General features: G+C 54.4%; 1 protein-coding gene across 2 annotated transcripts in view; it reads left to right on the top strand.

The window, feature by feature from the left end:
* ADAM19 (ADAM metallopeptidase domain 19) overlaps positions 1-16,995 on the top strand; it is a 117,921-nt gene that overhangs the window by 61,875 nt on the left and 39,051 nt on the right. For both annotated transcript variants that reach the window (XM_075344293.1, XM_075344292.1), the window contains exon 8: positions 8,602-8,673. In XM_075344293.1, the coding sequence (XP_075200408.1) occupies positions 8,602-8,673 (72 nt within the window). The remainder of the gene's footprint in view (positions 1-8,601; positions 8,674-16,995) is intronic.

Here is a 16,995-nt window from a genome sequence, read left to right as displayed (position 1 = left end):
TTTTACTAGCGTGTGTAATGTGTATTTCTTCAGCGCTCTATTGGGAGACCCAGACGATTGGGGTATAGCTACTGCCTCCGGAGGCCACACAAAGCACTACACTAAAAAGTGCAAGGCCCCTCCCCTTCTGGCTATACCCCCCCGTGGTGTCACGGGTTCTCCAGTTTTCAAGCTTTGTGCGAAGGAGGTCAGACATCCATGCATAGCTCCACAGATTTTAGTCAGCAGTAGCTGCTGACTATTTCGGATGGAAGAAAAGAGGGCCCATATAGGGCCCCCAGCATGCTCCCTTCTCACCCGTTGATGGTGTTGTAAGGTTGAGGTACCTATTGCTGGTACGGAGGCTGGAGCCCACATGCTGCTTTCCTTCCACATCCCCCTGAGGGGCTCTGAGGAAGTGGGATCCTGCCGGCCTCAAAGCTCTGACGCCGGGCTCCATCCACAGACCCATTTGAACCTGCTGGATACGGAGCTGGAGTACCGTTCAGGGACATGGCCCTGCACCATTACAGGTACTCTGTGTCCCCGTACACACAGGCACAGCACACTCCAGACTTGCTGGGTGTGCTAGTGCGCCGGGGACAGTAATGGGTTACAGTCACTGCAGCTTTGCTGAGTGACTTTGTGTTTTGGGAACTACCGCGCCGGACGCTCCGGGAGCGGCGGCGCGGCTGGGACTTGTAGTTCGCCGGGGACTGGGCGCCGACCGCGCTTTTACGGCGGCGGCGCTTATAAATCCAGTCCCCGGCTTCTGCGGCCTAGTGCCGCTTCGTTCCCGCCCCCTCCCTGTCACTCAGGGAAGGGGACAGACGCTGAGCAATCAGCAGCGCCGAGGGCTGGAGCCTTATTTACATGCTCCAGCCCTCTCACTGCACACTGTCGGACGCCGGATTCCCGCTCTGCCTTGGGGGCACGCCCACGGCCCGCCCCTCCTCACATGAGCTGGGGAAGAAGCCGGCAGCCATTACTGCAGTCCGAGCTCGGACTTTCGGCAACCAGGCAGGACGGTGGCGATCATACACCCGCTTATAGGCGGGCGGTAAGCGGCACGCATAGTGCTGACCACAATATAACTGCAGTGTGTACATGTGTTGTTTTTTACTGCATAGGTCGCTATATGCCCGCTTGGGGAGCGACACATCAGCAGCAGGAAAGCAGGTGTGCTAAGGCACAGGCTTTCTAGGCTGCTTGTATTGCACGACTGAGGTGTTCATTTGTGTTTATGCTTATATGCTATACATTGCACTGTACAGTCGCTAGTCTTAGCTATATTCTCCTGGAATGGCTAGACTACAGCAGCAGAAAACCAAGGGTGCTGGGGCACAGGTTTTTTTCTATGCTGCTTGTATTGCATGGGCTGCAGTGTGCATTTGTACTTGTGCTTGTATGCTATACATTGCACTGTATGGTCACTCTTCTGGGCCATATTCCCCTAGATGACTAGTCTACAGCAGCAGAAGAGCAGAGGTGCCAGGGCACAGGCTTCTATGCTGCTTGTATTGCATGTGCTGCAGTGTTCATTCGTACTTGTGCTTGTATGCTATACATTGCACTGTAGGGTCACTCTTCTGGGCTATATTCCCCTAGATGACTAGTATACAGCAGCAGAAGAGCAGGGGTGCCAGGGCACAGGCTTCTATGCTGCTTGTATTGCTTGTGCTGCAGTGGTCATTTGTACTTTATGCCTGTATGCTATACATTGCACTGTACGGTCACCAATCTTGGCTATATACTTCTAGATAGCTAGTCGGCAGCGGCAAAAAAGCAACACAGATTTTCAGTGCTGTTTTTACTACATGGGATGCTGTTCATGACACCGTCCCATTGTGTGCATGCTCCCCTGTAGCACGTCGTCTGCCGGGGTCTCTAGCACTTCGTCTGCCGGGGTCTCTACTAGTTGTGGCCAAAGAAACCACCTGTCAACCCTGTCCATGGACAGGGACGGAGTAGTCATAATATAGAGACTTGCACCCATGGGCAATCTACTTGACCAAAAGGCAGCTCTTCAGGGCTTTGATACTGACATCGCTCTCAATCCGGATACACCGGGTGGTAACGCCATACGGAATGATCCTATACCGTCCATCAATGGAAGGTTGGATCTTTCTCCCTCAGCTCCCCCAGTGGAGATAGGAGACGAACAGGAGAAGTCCCTTTTCAGTATCTCACACAGATATTGAGTTTTTTTTCTGGCCACGCTGACTTCAGAGAGGCAGTCCAGGAACACCACGCTTACCAGATAAGCGTCTTCTCCAAACGTTTTTAGGATACACGTTATCCCTTTACCAGTGACGTGGTCAGCGCTGGACCCAGGGTCCAAAGGTGGATTCTCCAATCTCCAGGCTTGCATCTAGAGCCATAGTTGCACTGGAGATGGGGCTTCACTTAAAGATGCCATTCACAGACAGATGGACTCTGGTTGAAATCTGTCTAGGAGGCTATCGGCGTGTCGGTTGCTCCGGCATCCACAGCCGTATAGGCAACCTAACCTTTTCAGCTGTTCTTGCGCAGCTGGCCTTGAGCACAGGGACATCTGTACCGCAGAGGCGTCCGTAACCCCGCAATGTCTGCACTGCGACTTACCCTGTTAATACTGTCCTAAAAGTACAGTCGAGGTTTCGGTCTTTCCCAAGCTCCGGCAGGTCCCAATTGTCCTCGTGCAAAAGGGCTACAAAACCTCAGACGGGCTCAGATTCCGGCCGGGCTCAATCACGCCCAAGGAAGGCAGTCGGAGGAACCGCTACCAAGGCGGTCTCCTCAGGACTCTCAGCTCTCTCTCTCTCTCCGCATCCGCGGTTGATGGCAGACTTCCCCGCCTTTGGCGACATTTAGCTGCCACAGGTCACAGACCGGTGGGTGACGGACATTGTGCTCACGTGCACAGGACAGTGTTCTGTTCTCGTCCTCCGACTCCATTCTTCAGAACGGCCCCACCTCCCACCGAGCAGATGCCCTGCTGCAGGCGGTGGACGCTCTAAGAGCAGAAGGAGTGGTGATCCCTGTCCCCCCTCAGGAACGAGGGCGAGGGTTTGTACTCCAATCTCTTTGTGGCTCCAAAAAAGGACGGTTCCTTCCGTCCTGTTCTGGTCCTGAAACTGCTCAACGAGCATGCGAACGCCAGGCGGTTCCGGATGGGATCCCTCCGATCCGTCATTGCCTCAATGTCTCGAGGAGACTTCCTTGCCTCAACAGACATCAAAGATGCCTATCTCCACGTGCCAATTGCTACGGAGCACCAACGTTTTCTACGTTTTGTGATAGGAGACGAACATCTTCAGTTCGTAGCTCTGCCATTCAGTCTGGCGACAGCCCCACGGGTGTTCACCAAGGTCATGGCAGCAGTGGTAGCAGTCTTGCACTCTCAGGGACACCCGGTGATCCCGTACTTGGACGATCTACTCGTCAAAGCACCCTCCCTCGAGGCATGCCAACGCAGCCTGAATGTTACGCTGGAGACTCTCCAGACTTTCGGGTGGATCATCAATTTGGCAAGGTCAAATCTGTCTCCGACTCAATCACTAACGTATCTCGGCATGGAGTTTCATACTCTATCAGCAATAGTGAAGCTTCCGCTGAACAAGCAGCGTTCACTGCAGACAGAGGTGCAGTCTCTCCTTCAAGGCCAGTCGCACCCCTTAAGGCGCCTCATGCACTTCCTAAGGAAGATGGTGGCAGCCATCGAGGCAGTTCTCTTTGCGCAGTTTCATCTGCGCCAACGGCAATGGGACATTCTCCGCCAATGGGACGGGCAGTCAACCTCCCTGGACAGGGAAGTCTCCCTTTCCCAGACGGCCGAGGACTCTCTGCAATAGTGGCTTATTCCCACCTCATTGTCATAGCCCCCATCCTGGGCAGTGGTCACGACAGATACGAGTCTGTCAGGGTGGGGAGCAGTTTGTCTCCGCCACATGGCTCAGGGGACGTGGACTCAGCAGGAGTCCACCCTTCAGATCGATGTTCTGGAAATCGGGGCAGGGTATCTTACCCTATTAGCTTTCCAGAAGTGGCTAGAAAGAGAGCAGATCCGAATCCAGTCGGACATCTCCACAGCGGTGGCATACATCAACCACCAAGAAGGGACGCGCAGTCAGCAAGCCTTCCAGGAAGTCCGGCGAATCCTCATGTGGGTGGAGGACACAGCATCCACCATATCCGCAGTTCACATCCCGGGCGTAGAAAACTGGGAAGCAGACTTCCTCAGTCGCCAGGGTATGGACGTGGGGGAATGGTCCCTTCACCCGGACGTGTTTCAGGAAATCTGTTGCCGCTGGGGGGTGCCGGACGTCGACCTAATGGCGTCTCGGCACACCAACAAGGTCCCGGCATTTATGGCACGATCGCGCGATCACAGAGCTCTGGCGGCAGACGCCTTAGTGCAAGATTGGTCGCAGTTCCGGCTCACATATGTGTTTCCACCTCTGGCACTCTTGCCCAGAGTACTGCGCAAAAATCAGATCCGATTGCAGCCGCGTCATACTCGTCGCACCAGACTGGCCGAGGAGATCGTGGTACCCGGATCTGTGGCATCTCACGGTCGGCCGACCGTGGTCACTACCAGACCGACCAGACTTACTGTCCCAAGGGCCGTTTTCTCCATCGGAATTCTGCGGCCCTGAACCTGACTGTGTGGCCTTTGTGTCCTGGATCCTAGCGTCTTCAGGATTATCCCAAGGGGTCGTTGCCACCATGAGACAGGCTAGGAAGCCCACGTCTGCTAAGATCTACCACAGAACGTGGAAGATTTTCTTAATCTGGTGCTCGGCTCAGGGAGTGTCTCCCTGGCCATTTGCATTGCCTACTTTTCTTTCCTTCCTACAATAGGAGTTAGAAAAGGGCTTGTCGCTCGACTCCCTCAAAGGGCAAGTCTCAGCACTATCCGTGTTTTTTCAGAAGCGTCTAGCACGTCTTTCTAAGGTGCGCACGTTCCCGCAGGGGGTTTGTCATATCGTACCCCCGTACAAGCGGCCGTTAGATCCATGGGATCTGAACAGGGTTCTAGTTGCTCTCCAGAAGCCGCCTTTCGAGCCTCTGAAGGAAGTTTCCTTTTCTCGCCTGTCACAGAAGGTGGCGTTTCTCGTTGCGATCACATCGCTTCGGCGAGTGTCTGAGCTGGCAGCTCTGTCATCCAAGGCTCCCTTCCTGGTGTTTCACCAGGACAAGGTAGTGCTGCGCCCCATTCCGGAGTTTCTCCCTAAGGTCGTATCCTCGTTTCATCTTAATCAGGATATCTCCTTACCGTCCTTTTGCACTCATCCGGTTCACCGGTATGAGAATGATTTACGTTTGCTAGATCTGGTGAGAGCACTCAGAATCTACATTTCCCGCACGGCGACCATACGCCGTTCCGATGCACTTTTTTTGTCCTTGTCGCTGGTACGCGCAAGAGGTTGCAGGCTTCTAAAGCCACCCTGGCTCGATGGATCAAAGAACCAATTCTGGAAGCCTACCGTTCTGCAGGGCTTCCGGTTCTTTCAGGGCTGAAAGCCCATTCAACCAGAGCCGTGGGTGCGTCCTGGGCACTACGACAACAGGTGTGCCAGGCAGCTACCTGGTTGAGTCTGCACACTTTCACCAAACATTCTCAGGTGCATACTTATGCTTCGGCGGATGCCAGCTTAGGTAGAAGAGTCCTGCAGGCGGCAGTGATTTCCCCGTAGGGGAGGGCTGTTTTGCAGCTCTAACATGAGGTATTTATTTACCCACCCAGGGACAGCTTTTGGACGTCCCAATCGTCTGGGTCTCCCAATAGAGCGCTGAAGAAGGGAATTTTGTTACTTACCGTAAATTCCTTTTCTTCTAGCTCTTATTGGGAGACCCAGCACCCGCCCTGTTGTCCTTCGGGATTTTTTTGTTGTTTGCGGGTACACATGTTGTTCATGTTGAACGGTTTTTCAGTTCTCCGATGTTACTCGGAGTTAATTTGTTTAAACCAGTTATTGGCTTTCCTCCTTCTTGCTTTGGCACTAAAACTGGAGAACCCGTGACACCACGGGGGGGGTATAGCCAGAAGGGGAGGGGCCTTGCACTTTTTAGTGTAGTGATTTGTGTGGCCTCCGGAGGCAGTAGCTATACCCCAATCGTCTGGGTCTCCCAATAAGAGCTAGAAGAAAAGGAATTTACGGTAAGTAACAAAATTCCCTTCTTTTTACTATGTCATCTGCCATTCAGCTCTGCTACATGGCCGCTGACAGCAGACACAGACAGCCATGTAGCAGAGCTGAATGGCAGATGACAACAGACACAGACAGAGCCGCACGATCAGAATGAACTCGGGTGAACTTCACCCGACTTCATGGTCATGCTGCGGCTCTGTCTGTGTCGCGTCCTGATTAGCGGTCACCTGTGAAGGGCTCACCAGTGACCGCTAATCCCCTGAGTGACTGAAGTTTCCCCCCCTCTCTCATACTCACCGTTCCCCGATCCCCGGCGCGGCGCTGCACAGCATTCACACTGCTCCGGCGGCTTTTACTATTTTGAAAAAGCCGGCCGCTCATTAAACAATCTCGTATTTCCTGCTTTCCCCGCCCACAGGCGCCTATGATTGGTTGCAGTGAGGCACGCCCCCACGCTGTGTGACAGGTGTCTCACTGCACCCAATCACAGCAGCCGGTGGGCGTGTCTATACTGTGCAGTGCAATAAATAATTAAATAATTTAAAAAAACGGCGTGCGGTCCCCCCCAATTTTAATACCAGCCAGATAAAGCCATACGGCTGAAGGCTGGTATTCTCAGGATGGGGAGCTCCACGTTATGGGGAACCCCCCAGCCTAACAATATGTCTTCAGCCGCCCAGAATTGCCGCATACATTAGATGCGACAGTTCTGGGACTGTACCCGGCTCTTCCCGATTTGCCCTGGTGCGTTGGCAAATCGGGGTAATAAGGAGTTAATGGCATCCCATAGCTGCCACTAAATTTTAGATTAATCATGTCAGGCGTCTATGAGATACCTTCCATGATTAATCTGTAAGTTACAGTAAATAAACACACACACCTGAAAAAATCAATTAGAAATAAAAAACACTAACAAATTCCCTGGTTCACCAATTTAATAAGCCCCAAAAAACCCTCCATGTCCAGCGTAATCCACGGACCTCCAGCGTCGCATCTAGCTCTGCTACATGAAGATGACCGGAGCTGCAGAAGACACCGCCGCTCCTGTCAGCTCCACGCAGCAACTGAAGACAGCCGCGCAATCAGCTGAGCTGTCACTGAGGTTACCCGCGGCCAGCGCTGTATCCAGTGACAGCGGGTAACCTCAGTGACAGCTCAGCTGATCCCGCTACTCACCTCATTTCCTGCATGGAGCTGTCAGGAGCTACGGTGTCTTCTGCAGCTCTGGTCACCTTCATGCAGCAGAGCTGGAAGCGACGCTGGAGGTCCGTGGATTACGCCGGACATGGAGGGCTTTTTGGGGCTTATTAAATTGGTGAACCAGGGAATTTGTTAGTGTTTTTTATTTCTAATAAATTATTTTTTCAGGTGTGTGTGTTATTTACTGTCACGTACAGATTAATCATGGAAGGCATCTCATAGACGCCTGACATGATTAATCTAGGATTTAGTGGCAGCTATGGGCTGCCAATAACTCCTTATTACCCCGATTTGCCAACACACTAGGGTAAATCGGGAAGAGCCGGGTACAGTCCCAGAACTGTCGCATCTAATGTATGCGGCAATTCTGGGCGGCTGCTGACTGATATTGTTAGGCTGGGGGGCTCCCCATAACGTGGGGCTCCCCATCCTGAGAATACCAGCCTTCAGCCGTATGGCTTTATCTGGCTGGTATTAAAATTGGGGGGGAACCGCACGCCGTTTTTTTAATTATTTATTTATTTTACTGCACAGCATAGACACGCCCACCGGCTGCTGTGATTGGTTGCATTGAGACAGCTGTCACTCAGTATGGGGGCGTGTCTGACTGCAACCAATCATATGCGCCGGTGGGGGGGGGTAAAGCAGGGAATACGAGATTGTTTAATGAGCGGCCGGCTTTTTCAAAAGAAGAGAAGCCGCCGGAGCAGTGTGAACGCCGTGCAGCGCAGTGCCGGGGATCGGGGATCGGTGAGTATGAGAGGGGGGGGAGAGGGATAGACTGACATGGACAGAGAGAGAGGGACAGAGATAGTGACCGTCCGACAGAGAGAGAATAGAGACCGAGAGGGAGAGACCGACTGACAGGGAATAGTGATTGACAGACATTGTGAGACATCGCTCGTTTCCAGTGTTTTAGGAAACATGCGAGAAACGTATTTAGAAAATCGCATGTCACTAGGATGGTGTGAGTGCCGTCCCGTGACATCCGATTTTTTACACGCTCCCATAGACTTGTATTGGAGATACTCGCAGTAGAAACTCGCAAAAAAGCAGCATACTGCGATTATTTTCTTAGTCCGATTTGGACTGAGAAAAAAATCGCAGATGAGAGCTGAATCATTCACTAACATGTGTCCGAAACTCGCAAGTGAGAAGCAGCCCTAAATGTAGGACTCCTGATAACACATTGCCGGCTACTCCAGTCTCAGCGCTCACCATATGTGAGTATCCAAGTGTTTCAGGTTTCTATATTTTATTTGCCTTGATTTGTGTTTTCCACATATAGTTCCAGAAGCAGAACCTGGACCTGGAGCGGACGCAGCGCAAGATGCTGGAGGTCGCCAACTATATGGATAAGGTACAGGGGTATACTGGTATAGATCATAGTCATACACAAATATATGTGCCACCCCCGTGGAAGCAGCCGAGCTGCTCAGGTCGGGGTTCAGTGGCTCGTGGGTCTCTGGACCCGGGGGGTCGTGCGGCCACTCGAATGAAGGGGGTATTTACAAGGGATTATAAAGTTCAAGACGCCACCCGTTGTGCGCGGTAATTTTGGGGAATACCGCCGCTGCCGTTGGGTACCCGGGGTGATGGAGTGGGGCATCTAGGTTTCGTAGCCCTCCACGGGTACAGGAAATGCTCCTGGACTCGGTGTGTGGGGATGAGGCCGTGGGATGCAGGGGTCACTCTCGTACTCACTCAGTCCATTAAGCAGACATCGACAACCGGATAAACCAAATCTCTAGATACCGCTGCCGCTGAGGGGAGCTTAGTTCGGGTCCCCTCCCCAGTGGTGCTGCCTGATGATCTGTGACCTGCCTCCTGGCACTAAGTTTACTTCTCTGGTGGTCCCGGTAGTGTGAAACTTGCTGGGTCCCACTACCCGCTCTAGCTAAGCGTGGGAGCTTGCTGTCAGGGCTCACGCTTGGGATTTTCTGGACCGTTTTGGATGGAAGGTCCTATCCCCCTCGTTGCACTAGTGCCCTGATTTGGAGCGGTTGGAAACAGATCTTGAAGGCTCCGTTGTCCTCTTGTGAATTATCGGGTTGCCTGAAGCTACTCCCCAACTTAGGGTCCACGTACCCCGTCGTGCCTCGGACCCGGACCGGTGATGCTGCAAGGCTGCCGGCTGTCCTCCTCAACAGATCCGTGCCCCTTGCCATGATCCCCTGCGACCAAGGGTCCAACTCCTCTAGGCCCAGACCACCATCTGCCACCTAGACAGCTTCCTTTCTGGAACCACCGCTCCTGACCTCCTCAGAGCTCCTTACAGCTCAAGGGCAACTCTCCTACTACCTACTCACTACACCCCTGACCTTCCCTTCCTGACCCCTCTTCCCTAGATGGGCGACTCTATTCCACTCAAGCCGTCCACTGGTGTCTGGTGGGTGTGGTGCAGGGTGTCTCTAGGATTTGATTTGCTGTTGGAGGCAACACCATTTGGTTAGGGACCCAAAACCAAGAGGGAGGCAGATACTGCACGGGAGGGTAGATTATGCAGCATCCTGTGATGACCTGATGGTCCAGGGGTGTCACATATACAGATCAGGGGGCCCCAAACTGTCTCATCTTGAGAGCCACATTCTGCTCCGAGATGCCACATTCTATGTGAAAAAATCGATGAAGTTACCCGAGTACCACTTGTAAGGTCAATGTGGCACACAGAGAGCTGTGCCCCCTTATCAAGTAATAATCACCCAAGTACCGCCTTATAAAGTAGTTGTGCCCCATTATTAATTAGTAATGTCCCAGGTGCCTCCTTGTAAACTGGTAATGCCCCAAGTGCCCCCTTGTAAAGTAGCATTTCCCCCAGAGCCCCCTCATACAGAAGTAATGCCCTCAGAGCCTCCTATAAAGTAGTAATGCCCTCAGAGCCTCCTATAAAGTAGTAATGCCCTCAGAGCCTCCTATAAAGTAGTAATGCCCTCAGAGCCTCCTATAAAGTAGTAATGCCCTCAGAGCCTCCTATAAAGTAGTAATGCCCTCAGAGCCCCCTATAAAGTAGTAATGCCCTCAGAGCCCCCTATAAAGTAGTAATGCCCTCAGAGCCTCCTATAAAGTAGTAATGCCCTCAGAGCCCCCTATAAAGTAGTAATGCCCTCAGAGCCCCCTATAAAGTAGTAATGCCCTCAGAGCCTCCTATAAAGTAGTAATGCCCTCAGAGCCCCCTATAAAGTAGTAATGCCCTCAGAGCTCCCTTATAAAGTAGTAATGCCCTCAGAGCTCCCTTATAAAGTAGTAATGCCCTCAGAGCTCCCTTATAAAGTAGTAATGCCCTCAGAGCTCCCTTATAAAGTAGTAATGCCCTCAGAGCTCCCTTATAAAGTAGTAATGCCCTCAGAGCCTCCTTATAAAATAGTAATGCCCTCAGAGCCCCCTATAAAGTAGTAATGCCCTCAGAGCCTGTCACAAACCACCGGGGGGGTCACTCAGAAATCCCCCGCGCTGGCTACCAGTACGTCACAATCGGGGGGTAACAAGTGGGGGTCACCCCTCCTTTATACCTCCCGACCGACAGACAGAGCACGTGACGCGCTCTCTAGCGCCCCTCTTATAGTCAGGCCAATTATGGAATTGCCCGACAATAAGCAAGGAGGCCGCTATACTACTTATGCCGATTATTGAAGGGTCCCCGGTGAGAGTAGGGTATATATTCCCCCGACCTCCACGGGCGGAATATATAAAACCTCCCTGAATCTCACTGGCCTCCCCACAATAATCCTTGACACAACTCGCTGCCACCAACCGCTTCACGGTAACTATTAGCCGAACACACAGACGTGGGATTCAAGATCGAGATAACAGAACAGCCCAAGATTAATTATATAATTTAATCAGCCTAAAGCACACTAGAAACTACAATATATACAATAGGGAATCTACAGAATATACATATGTCAGAGTACAGTTACAGATAAAGCATGGTTTACAAACAGGTATGCAATTCAATCAGTTACCTTGTGCGTCTGGCCACAGGGGGGCGCTGTAGACCAGGTTTCTAGGAACTCCCACAGATGTTTCCTGCACGTGACCCCCAGCGAAAGAACACTGGAAAATGGCCGAAGTAGGGTTATCAACCTGGACAAATCCAGGTCCCCTCCTACCTTCGTGACCTCAGAGGGAGCACTGCTCCACCCCTGGCTGGAGTTATGGACAAAATCCACAACATGGAATATGGCCATAACTTGGCCTGGGAGCGTCGTAGGCGGACGCCAATGCTCTCATTGTGACAGTTATGAATTTAGCTACAGAATGAGAGGTTTCATGACTTGTCTACTAGTTCCACATTGGCTGATATCACGCCTGGGGTATTTCCCAAGCTCCCGCTCCCATAAAAAAGGTGTGCCAGCATCGTCCGCATGCGAAAACACCATTTTTATGGTTGCCGTATTTATCGGAAATATGGCTTGCGAGATATGAACCATTTTTTACTGGAGTCGTTCTGTCTGGCTAGTTCCAGAGCCTTATAATGAGATACAACTCTTGTTACAGGGTGACGGCAGGGAGTCATCCTGTGTCCTTTGTTCCCACATCACCTAATTTCCATATCACAGGAGATGGCCATGGGATGGGTTGCTAAACAAGTTGTGTGAAGGAAAGGGGGGGTGACACCAGGAGAGGGCTTCCTGACATAACTTGAATATCATGATTTATCGTCATATCTCCGGATTTACCTCACACCTCCCCCCTTTTGAGGGCGCTAGGGGGCAGCACACTCCGGTGTTCCCCCGTGCGCCCGTCCGCGACCTCTCCTTGTCGGGACAGCCCGTCTGCGTTACCGTGGTCACGGCCCCTTTTGTGGCGAATGGTGAAGTTGTATTGCTGGAGCGCAAGGCTCCATCGCAACAGTCGCCCATTCGTCCCAGAGACGGTGTGCAACCAGCTGAGGGGGTTGTGGTCCGTCTCCACGATGAAGTGGCGCCCGTATAGATAGGGTTGCAGACGCTGCAGGGCCCACACTATGGCCAGGCACTCCTTCTCCATTGTGGAATAGGCCACTTCCCTCGGTAACAGCTTCCTGCTCAGGTACAAGACTGGGTGCTCTTGGCTCGCAGAGTCCACCTGGCTGAGCACCGCACCGAGGCCGAAGTCACTGGCGTCGGTCTGTACTACAAACGGCCGCGTGAAGTCGGCTGCCTGTAGCACGGGCGGGCTGGACAGGGCGTCCTTTAGGGCCCGGAAGGCTGTCTCGCAGTCCATTGTCCAATCGACTGCAGAGGGCAGCTTCTTCTTGGTGAGGTCCGTCAGGGGCTTTGCCAGGCTACTATAGCATGGAACAAACCTCCTATAGTACCCAGCGGTCCCCAAGAAGGACATCACCTGCTTCTTGGTCCTGGGGGTGGGCCAGGATGCGATGGCCTCCACTTTCTCAGGCTCGGGCTTCAGTGTTCCCCCGCCTACCCGGTGACCGAGGTACTGGACCTCGCTCATGGCCAGCTGACACTTGCCCGGCTTGATGGTCAAACCTGCCCGGTGGACCCGCCTGAGCACCTGTGCTAGATGCTCTAGGTGATCTTCCCAGGTGGGACTGAAGACGGCAATGTCATCCAGGTACGCGGCCGCGTACCCTTCAAGTCCCTTGAGCAGGGTGTTGACCATCCGCTGGAAAGTGGCAGGGGCATTCCTCATCCCAAATGGCATCACCGTGGACTCGTACAGTCCAAATGGGGTAATAAAGGCAGAGCGTTCCCTGGCCTTGCGAGTCAGGGGGATCTGCCAATATCCCCGGCTCAGGTCCATGATGGTCAGGTACTGAGCCCCGGCCAACTGATCGAGCAGGTCATCGATGCGTGGCATTGGGTACGCATCGGCGACCGTGACAGCATTGAGCCCCCTGTAGTCCACGCAGAACCGAGTGGTTCTGTCCTTCTTAGGGACGAGGACTACAGGCGAGGCCCAAGCGCTGTTGGATGCCTGGATCACCCCCAGCTTCAGCATCTCGTCAATCTCCTGGCGCATGTGTTGCTGCACCTCCAGGGAGACCCGATATGCTGAACGCCGGATCGGGGGATGATCCCCAGTGTCCACGTGATGGACAGCCAAGTTAGTCCTTCCGGGCTGGTTGGTAAACAACCCCCGGAAGGGGTGTAGGGTGGCCCACAGCTGGGACCGTTGGTCCTCCAAGAGCTGGTGGCCAACCTCCACATCCTCAATGGATCCGCCTGCCCTAACCTGGGCTAGCATATCCAAGAGGGTTTCCGCTTCTCCCTCCTCGGGCAGGTTGCACACAGGGAGTGCACATGCCTCCCGCTCATGATGTGCCTTCATCATGTTCACATGGAAGGGCTTCCGCCTTCCACGGGCAGGGTCCAGGGTGACCAGGTACGTTACAGGGTTGAGCTGCTGGTACACGAGGTATGGGCCTTCCCAGGCTGCCTGAAGCTTGTCCTGTGGTACGGGGACCAGTACCCACACCTTTTGACCCACTTGGTAGGTCCTCTCACAAGCGTTCTGGTCGTACCAACGCTTCTGATCGGCCTGGGCTTGAGCCATATTGTCGTGTACCAGTTGCGTCAAGGCCTGCATTTTGTCCCGGAAGCGCACGACATACTCGATAACCGACACTCCAGGGGTGGCCAAATCCCCTTCCCAAGCCTCTTTCACCAGAGCCAGGGGGCCCCGCACACGTCGCCCGTACAGGAGCTCAAACGGTGAGAATCCTGTTGAGGCCTGTGGAACCTCCCGGTAAGCAAATAACAGGTGTGGGAGATACCGCTCCCAGTCACGCCCATGGGAGTCGACCAACATCTTAAGCATCTGCTTTAAGGTGCCATTGAACCGCTCGCACAGGCCATTAGTCTGTGGATGGTACGGGCTGGCCACCAGATGTCGCACCTGGACTTGCTTACAGAGGGCCTCCATCAGCTGGGACATGAATTGGGTCCCCCGGTCAGTGAGCATTTCCTGGGGAAAACCCACTCGGGAGAAAATCTCCAGCAATGCGGTGGCCACCTTGTCAGCCCGAATGGACGACAAGGCCACTGCTTCTGGGTACCGGGTGGCATAGTCCACTACCGTCAGTATGAAGCGTTTCCCGGAGCTGCTGGGGATGGCCAGCGGGCCGACCAGATCCACAGCCACCCTCCTGAAAGGCTCATCGATGATTGGCAGAGATACCAGTGGGGCTTTGGGGTGTGGCCCCGCCTTCCCCACTCTCTGACAGGTTTCACACGAACGGCAGTAGGCAGCCACATCGGCCCCCATTTTTGGCCAGTAGAAATGCTGGTTTAACCTGGCCTTGGTCTTAGCGATCCCTAGGTGTCCGGCCATCGGAATCTCATGTGCGATCCGCAACAACTCCGTCCGGAACGGATAGGGTACCACTAACTGTCGGTCCCTGGGCCACGCCTCCGGTGAACCCTGCTGGACCGTGGCCCGGTACAGCCGTCCTTGGTCCCAGACCACTCGCTCCGGGTCCGAGTCCGAGGGAGGCTGTGCCGCCTGCTCCTTAAGAGCTTTCAGGCTGTCGTCAGCTTCTAACGCTGCCTGAAACCCCGGACTAGATGTGGCCAGAATCGACGAGACTGTCACATCTTCGGTCAGTACCCCGGGACCTGTGTCCTGGCCTCCACCTGACTCGGCTGCCACTTGGTCAGAAGGGGAAGAGCTATCGGACCTCCGGGAGGCCCCTTGGCTTCCAGCACTCCCACTGCGGGTGACAGCGGCCACAGCCGCTGCGACCGTGGGTCGTGCCTGCTCCTCCTCCGTTCCTGACCAAGTCGCCGGTTCAGGCAGACCGACCTGGCTTCCTGACACCCCGGTTGTGGGGGAACCATGCACCGAGATCTTACCTGGGAGCACTTCCGCTCCTGGACCGGCCCCAATCTCACCTGCCTGTTCCCCTCCTGCAGCAACAGAACCCCGCTGTGAAATCTCTGGGGACCCCACATTGGCTGTGGTAGCCCCCACCCCACACACTGGTCCTCCCCCTGCAGCACCCTGCTCTCTGCTTATCCCTGCAGAGGGCAACAGATCCCAGCTCACTGGCTGGTTACTTGTAGAGGCATTGTCACACCTTTCTCTGACCCCCTCCCCTGTCACAGCTGCAGCTGAGTGTGTGTCTATGGTGTCTATGCAAGCAGAAATATCAGAGTTCACTCCCTCCTCCCTTACATCATTCATAGATAACACATTAACATTGTCCGGAGGCACGTCAGTACTGGCTGAAGGTTCAGCCCTTGGTTGGGGCCCAAACTGGGAGGTTATCTGCCCCAAATCTGTCCCAAGTAGCACGTTTGCGGGGATCCGATCAGTTACCCCCACCTCCCTCACCCCTCGCCCTGCGCCCCAGTCCACATAAATGTCAGCAACAGGCAGCGCCGGGTCAATGCCTCCAATCCCGGAGACAGCGAGGGTTTTTCCAGGGATCAAGTCTTGGGGGGACACCATCTCAGGCCGCACCAGAGTCACCTCCGAGGCGCTGTCTCGCAGTCCTATGGTCACAGACCGGCCGACGGTGACAGGTTGGAAGCTGTCCAGGGACCTACCACCACCCCCACCCACACAATACACCTTGGGCGGCCCTTGGGACGGGGACGGAGCCGGGGCCTTGGGACGCTGAGGGCACATGGCCTTGAAGTGTCCAGGTAGGTTGCACTGGTGGCACCGTCTTGGTTCTGCCACGGGCCTGGAGAGGGGAGTTGAGGGGGACACCCCCTGCAGTCTAGGGGCAGGTGGGGCAGTCGCAGAATTCATCTTACCCCCTCTCCAGGTGCTGCTGGTGGCTGCTCTCCTGGCTTCAGGAGCCCGATTGTTGGTGTAGTCATCGGCCAGGGCAGCTGTAGCCGTGGACCCCTTTGGCTTCTGGTCTCGGATGAACTGGCGGAGATCCTCAGGGCAGTTCCACAAGAGTTGCTCCGTGATGAACAAGTCCAGGATCTCCGGTCCGGTGGAAAGCTGCAGGCCTTGGGTCCAGTGGTCGGCAGCTCGGGCAAGTGCCCGCCTGTGGTCAGCCCAGGAGTCCTTTGGTCCCTTCTGTAGGCTCCGGAACTTCTTGCGGTAGGACTCTGGGGTGAGGTTGTACTGTTGGATCAGGGCCCGCTTGATGGTGTCGTAGCCCTGATCTGCCTCAGCAGGCAAGTCCTCAAGGATATCCAGGGCCTTACCCCTTAAACGGGGGGTCAGGTATTTGGCCCACTGGTCCTTGTCCAGATGGTGCTGCAAGCAAGTCCGTTCAAAAGCAGTCAAGAAAGAGTCCAAGTCTCCATCCTTCTCCAGCACTGGGAAGTCCTCAACACGGACCTTTGGAAGTTTGGTGTCTTGAAGGTCACGTGTGGCTGATGAGGGCTGGAGCTTGGCTAGATGCAGCTGGTAGTCACGGTCTGCCTGTCGCTCCGCAGCCTCACGCTCTGCCTGGCGCTCTTCACGCGCTGCTTGCCGCTCCGCAGCCTCAGCATCACGCGCTGCCTGTTGCTCTGCCCTGCGCTCTGCCAGGAGTTCCTTGTAGCCCTTCTGGTCTCCAGCCTGGAGAAGGGCCATAGCCATTTGAAGAAGGCTATCCGAGCCTCCCAGGCTCGGTGGAATGGCACGTGGTGATCTGCGGCCCGCTGCGGAGCCTGGTGATTCACTGTCCATTGCAGAGCGGAGGGCTGGCATCTGGCTCGTTGAGGACCCTTGGGTGAGCTGCTCCTCATCTTGTCCATAATTGCTAGGTTGTGCAATGTCCTCTGCAGAGCTG

This window comes from Anomaloglossus baeobatrachus, chromosome 4, assembly GCF_048569485.1.
Source record: "Anomaloglossus baeobatrachus isolate aAnoBae1 chromosome 4, aAnoBae1.hap1, whole genome shotgun sequence".
Classification (NCBI taxonomy): domain Eukaryota; kingdom Metazoa; phylum Chordata; class Amphibia; order Anura; family Aromobatidae; genus Anomaloglossus; species Anomaloglossus baeobatrachus.
This window is presented reverse-complemented; position numbering and strand designations above follow the sequence as displayed.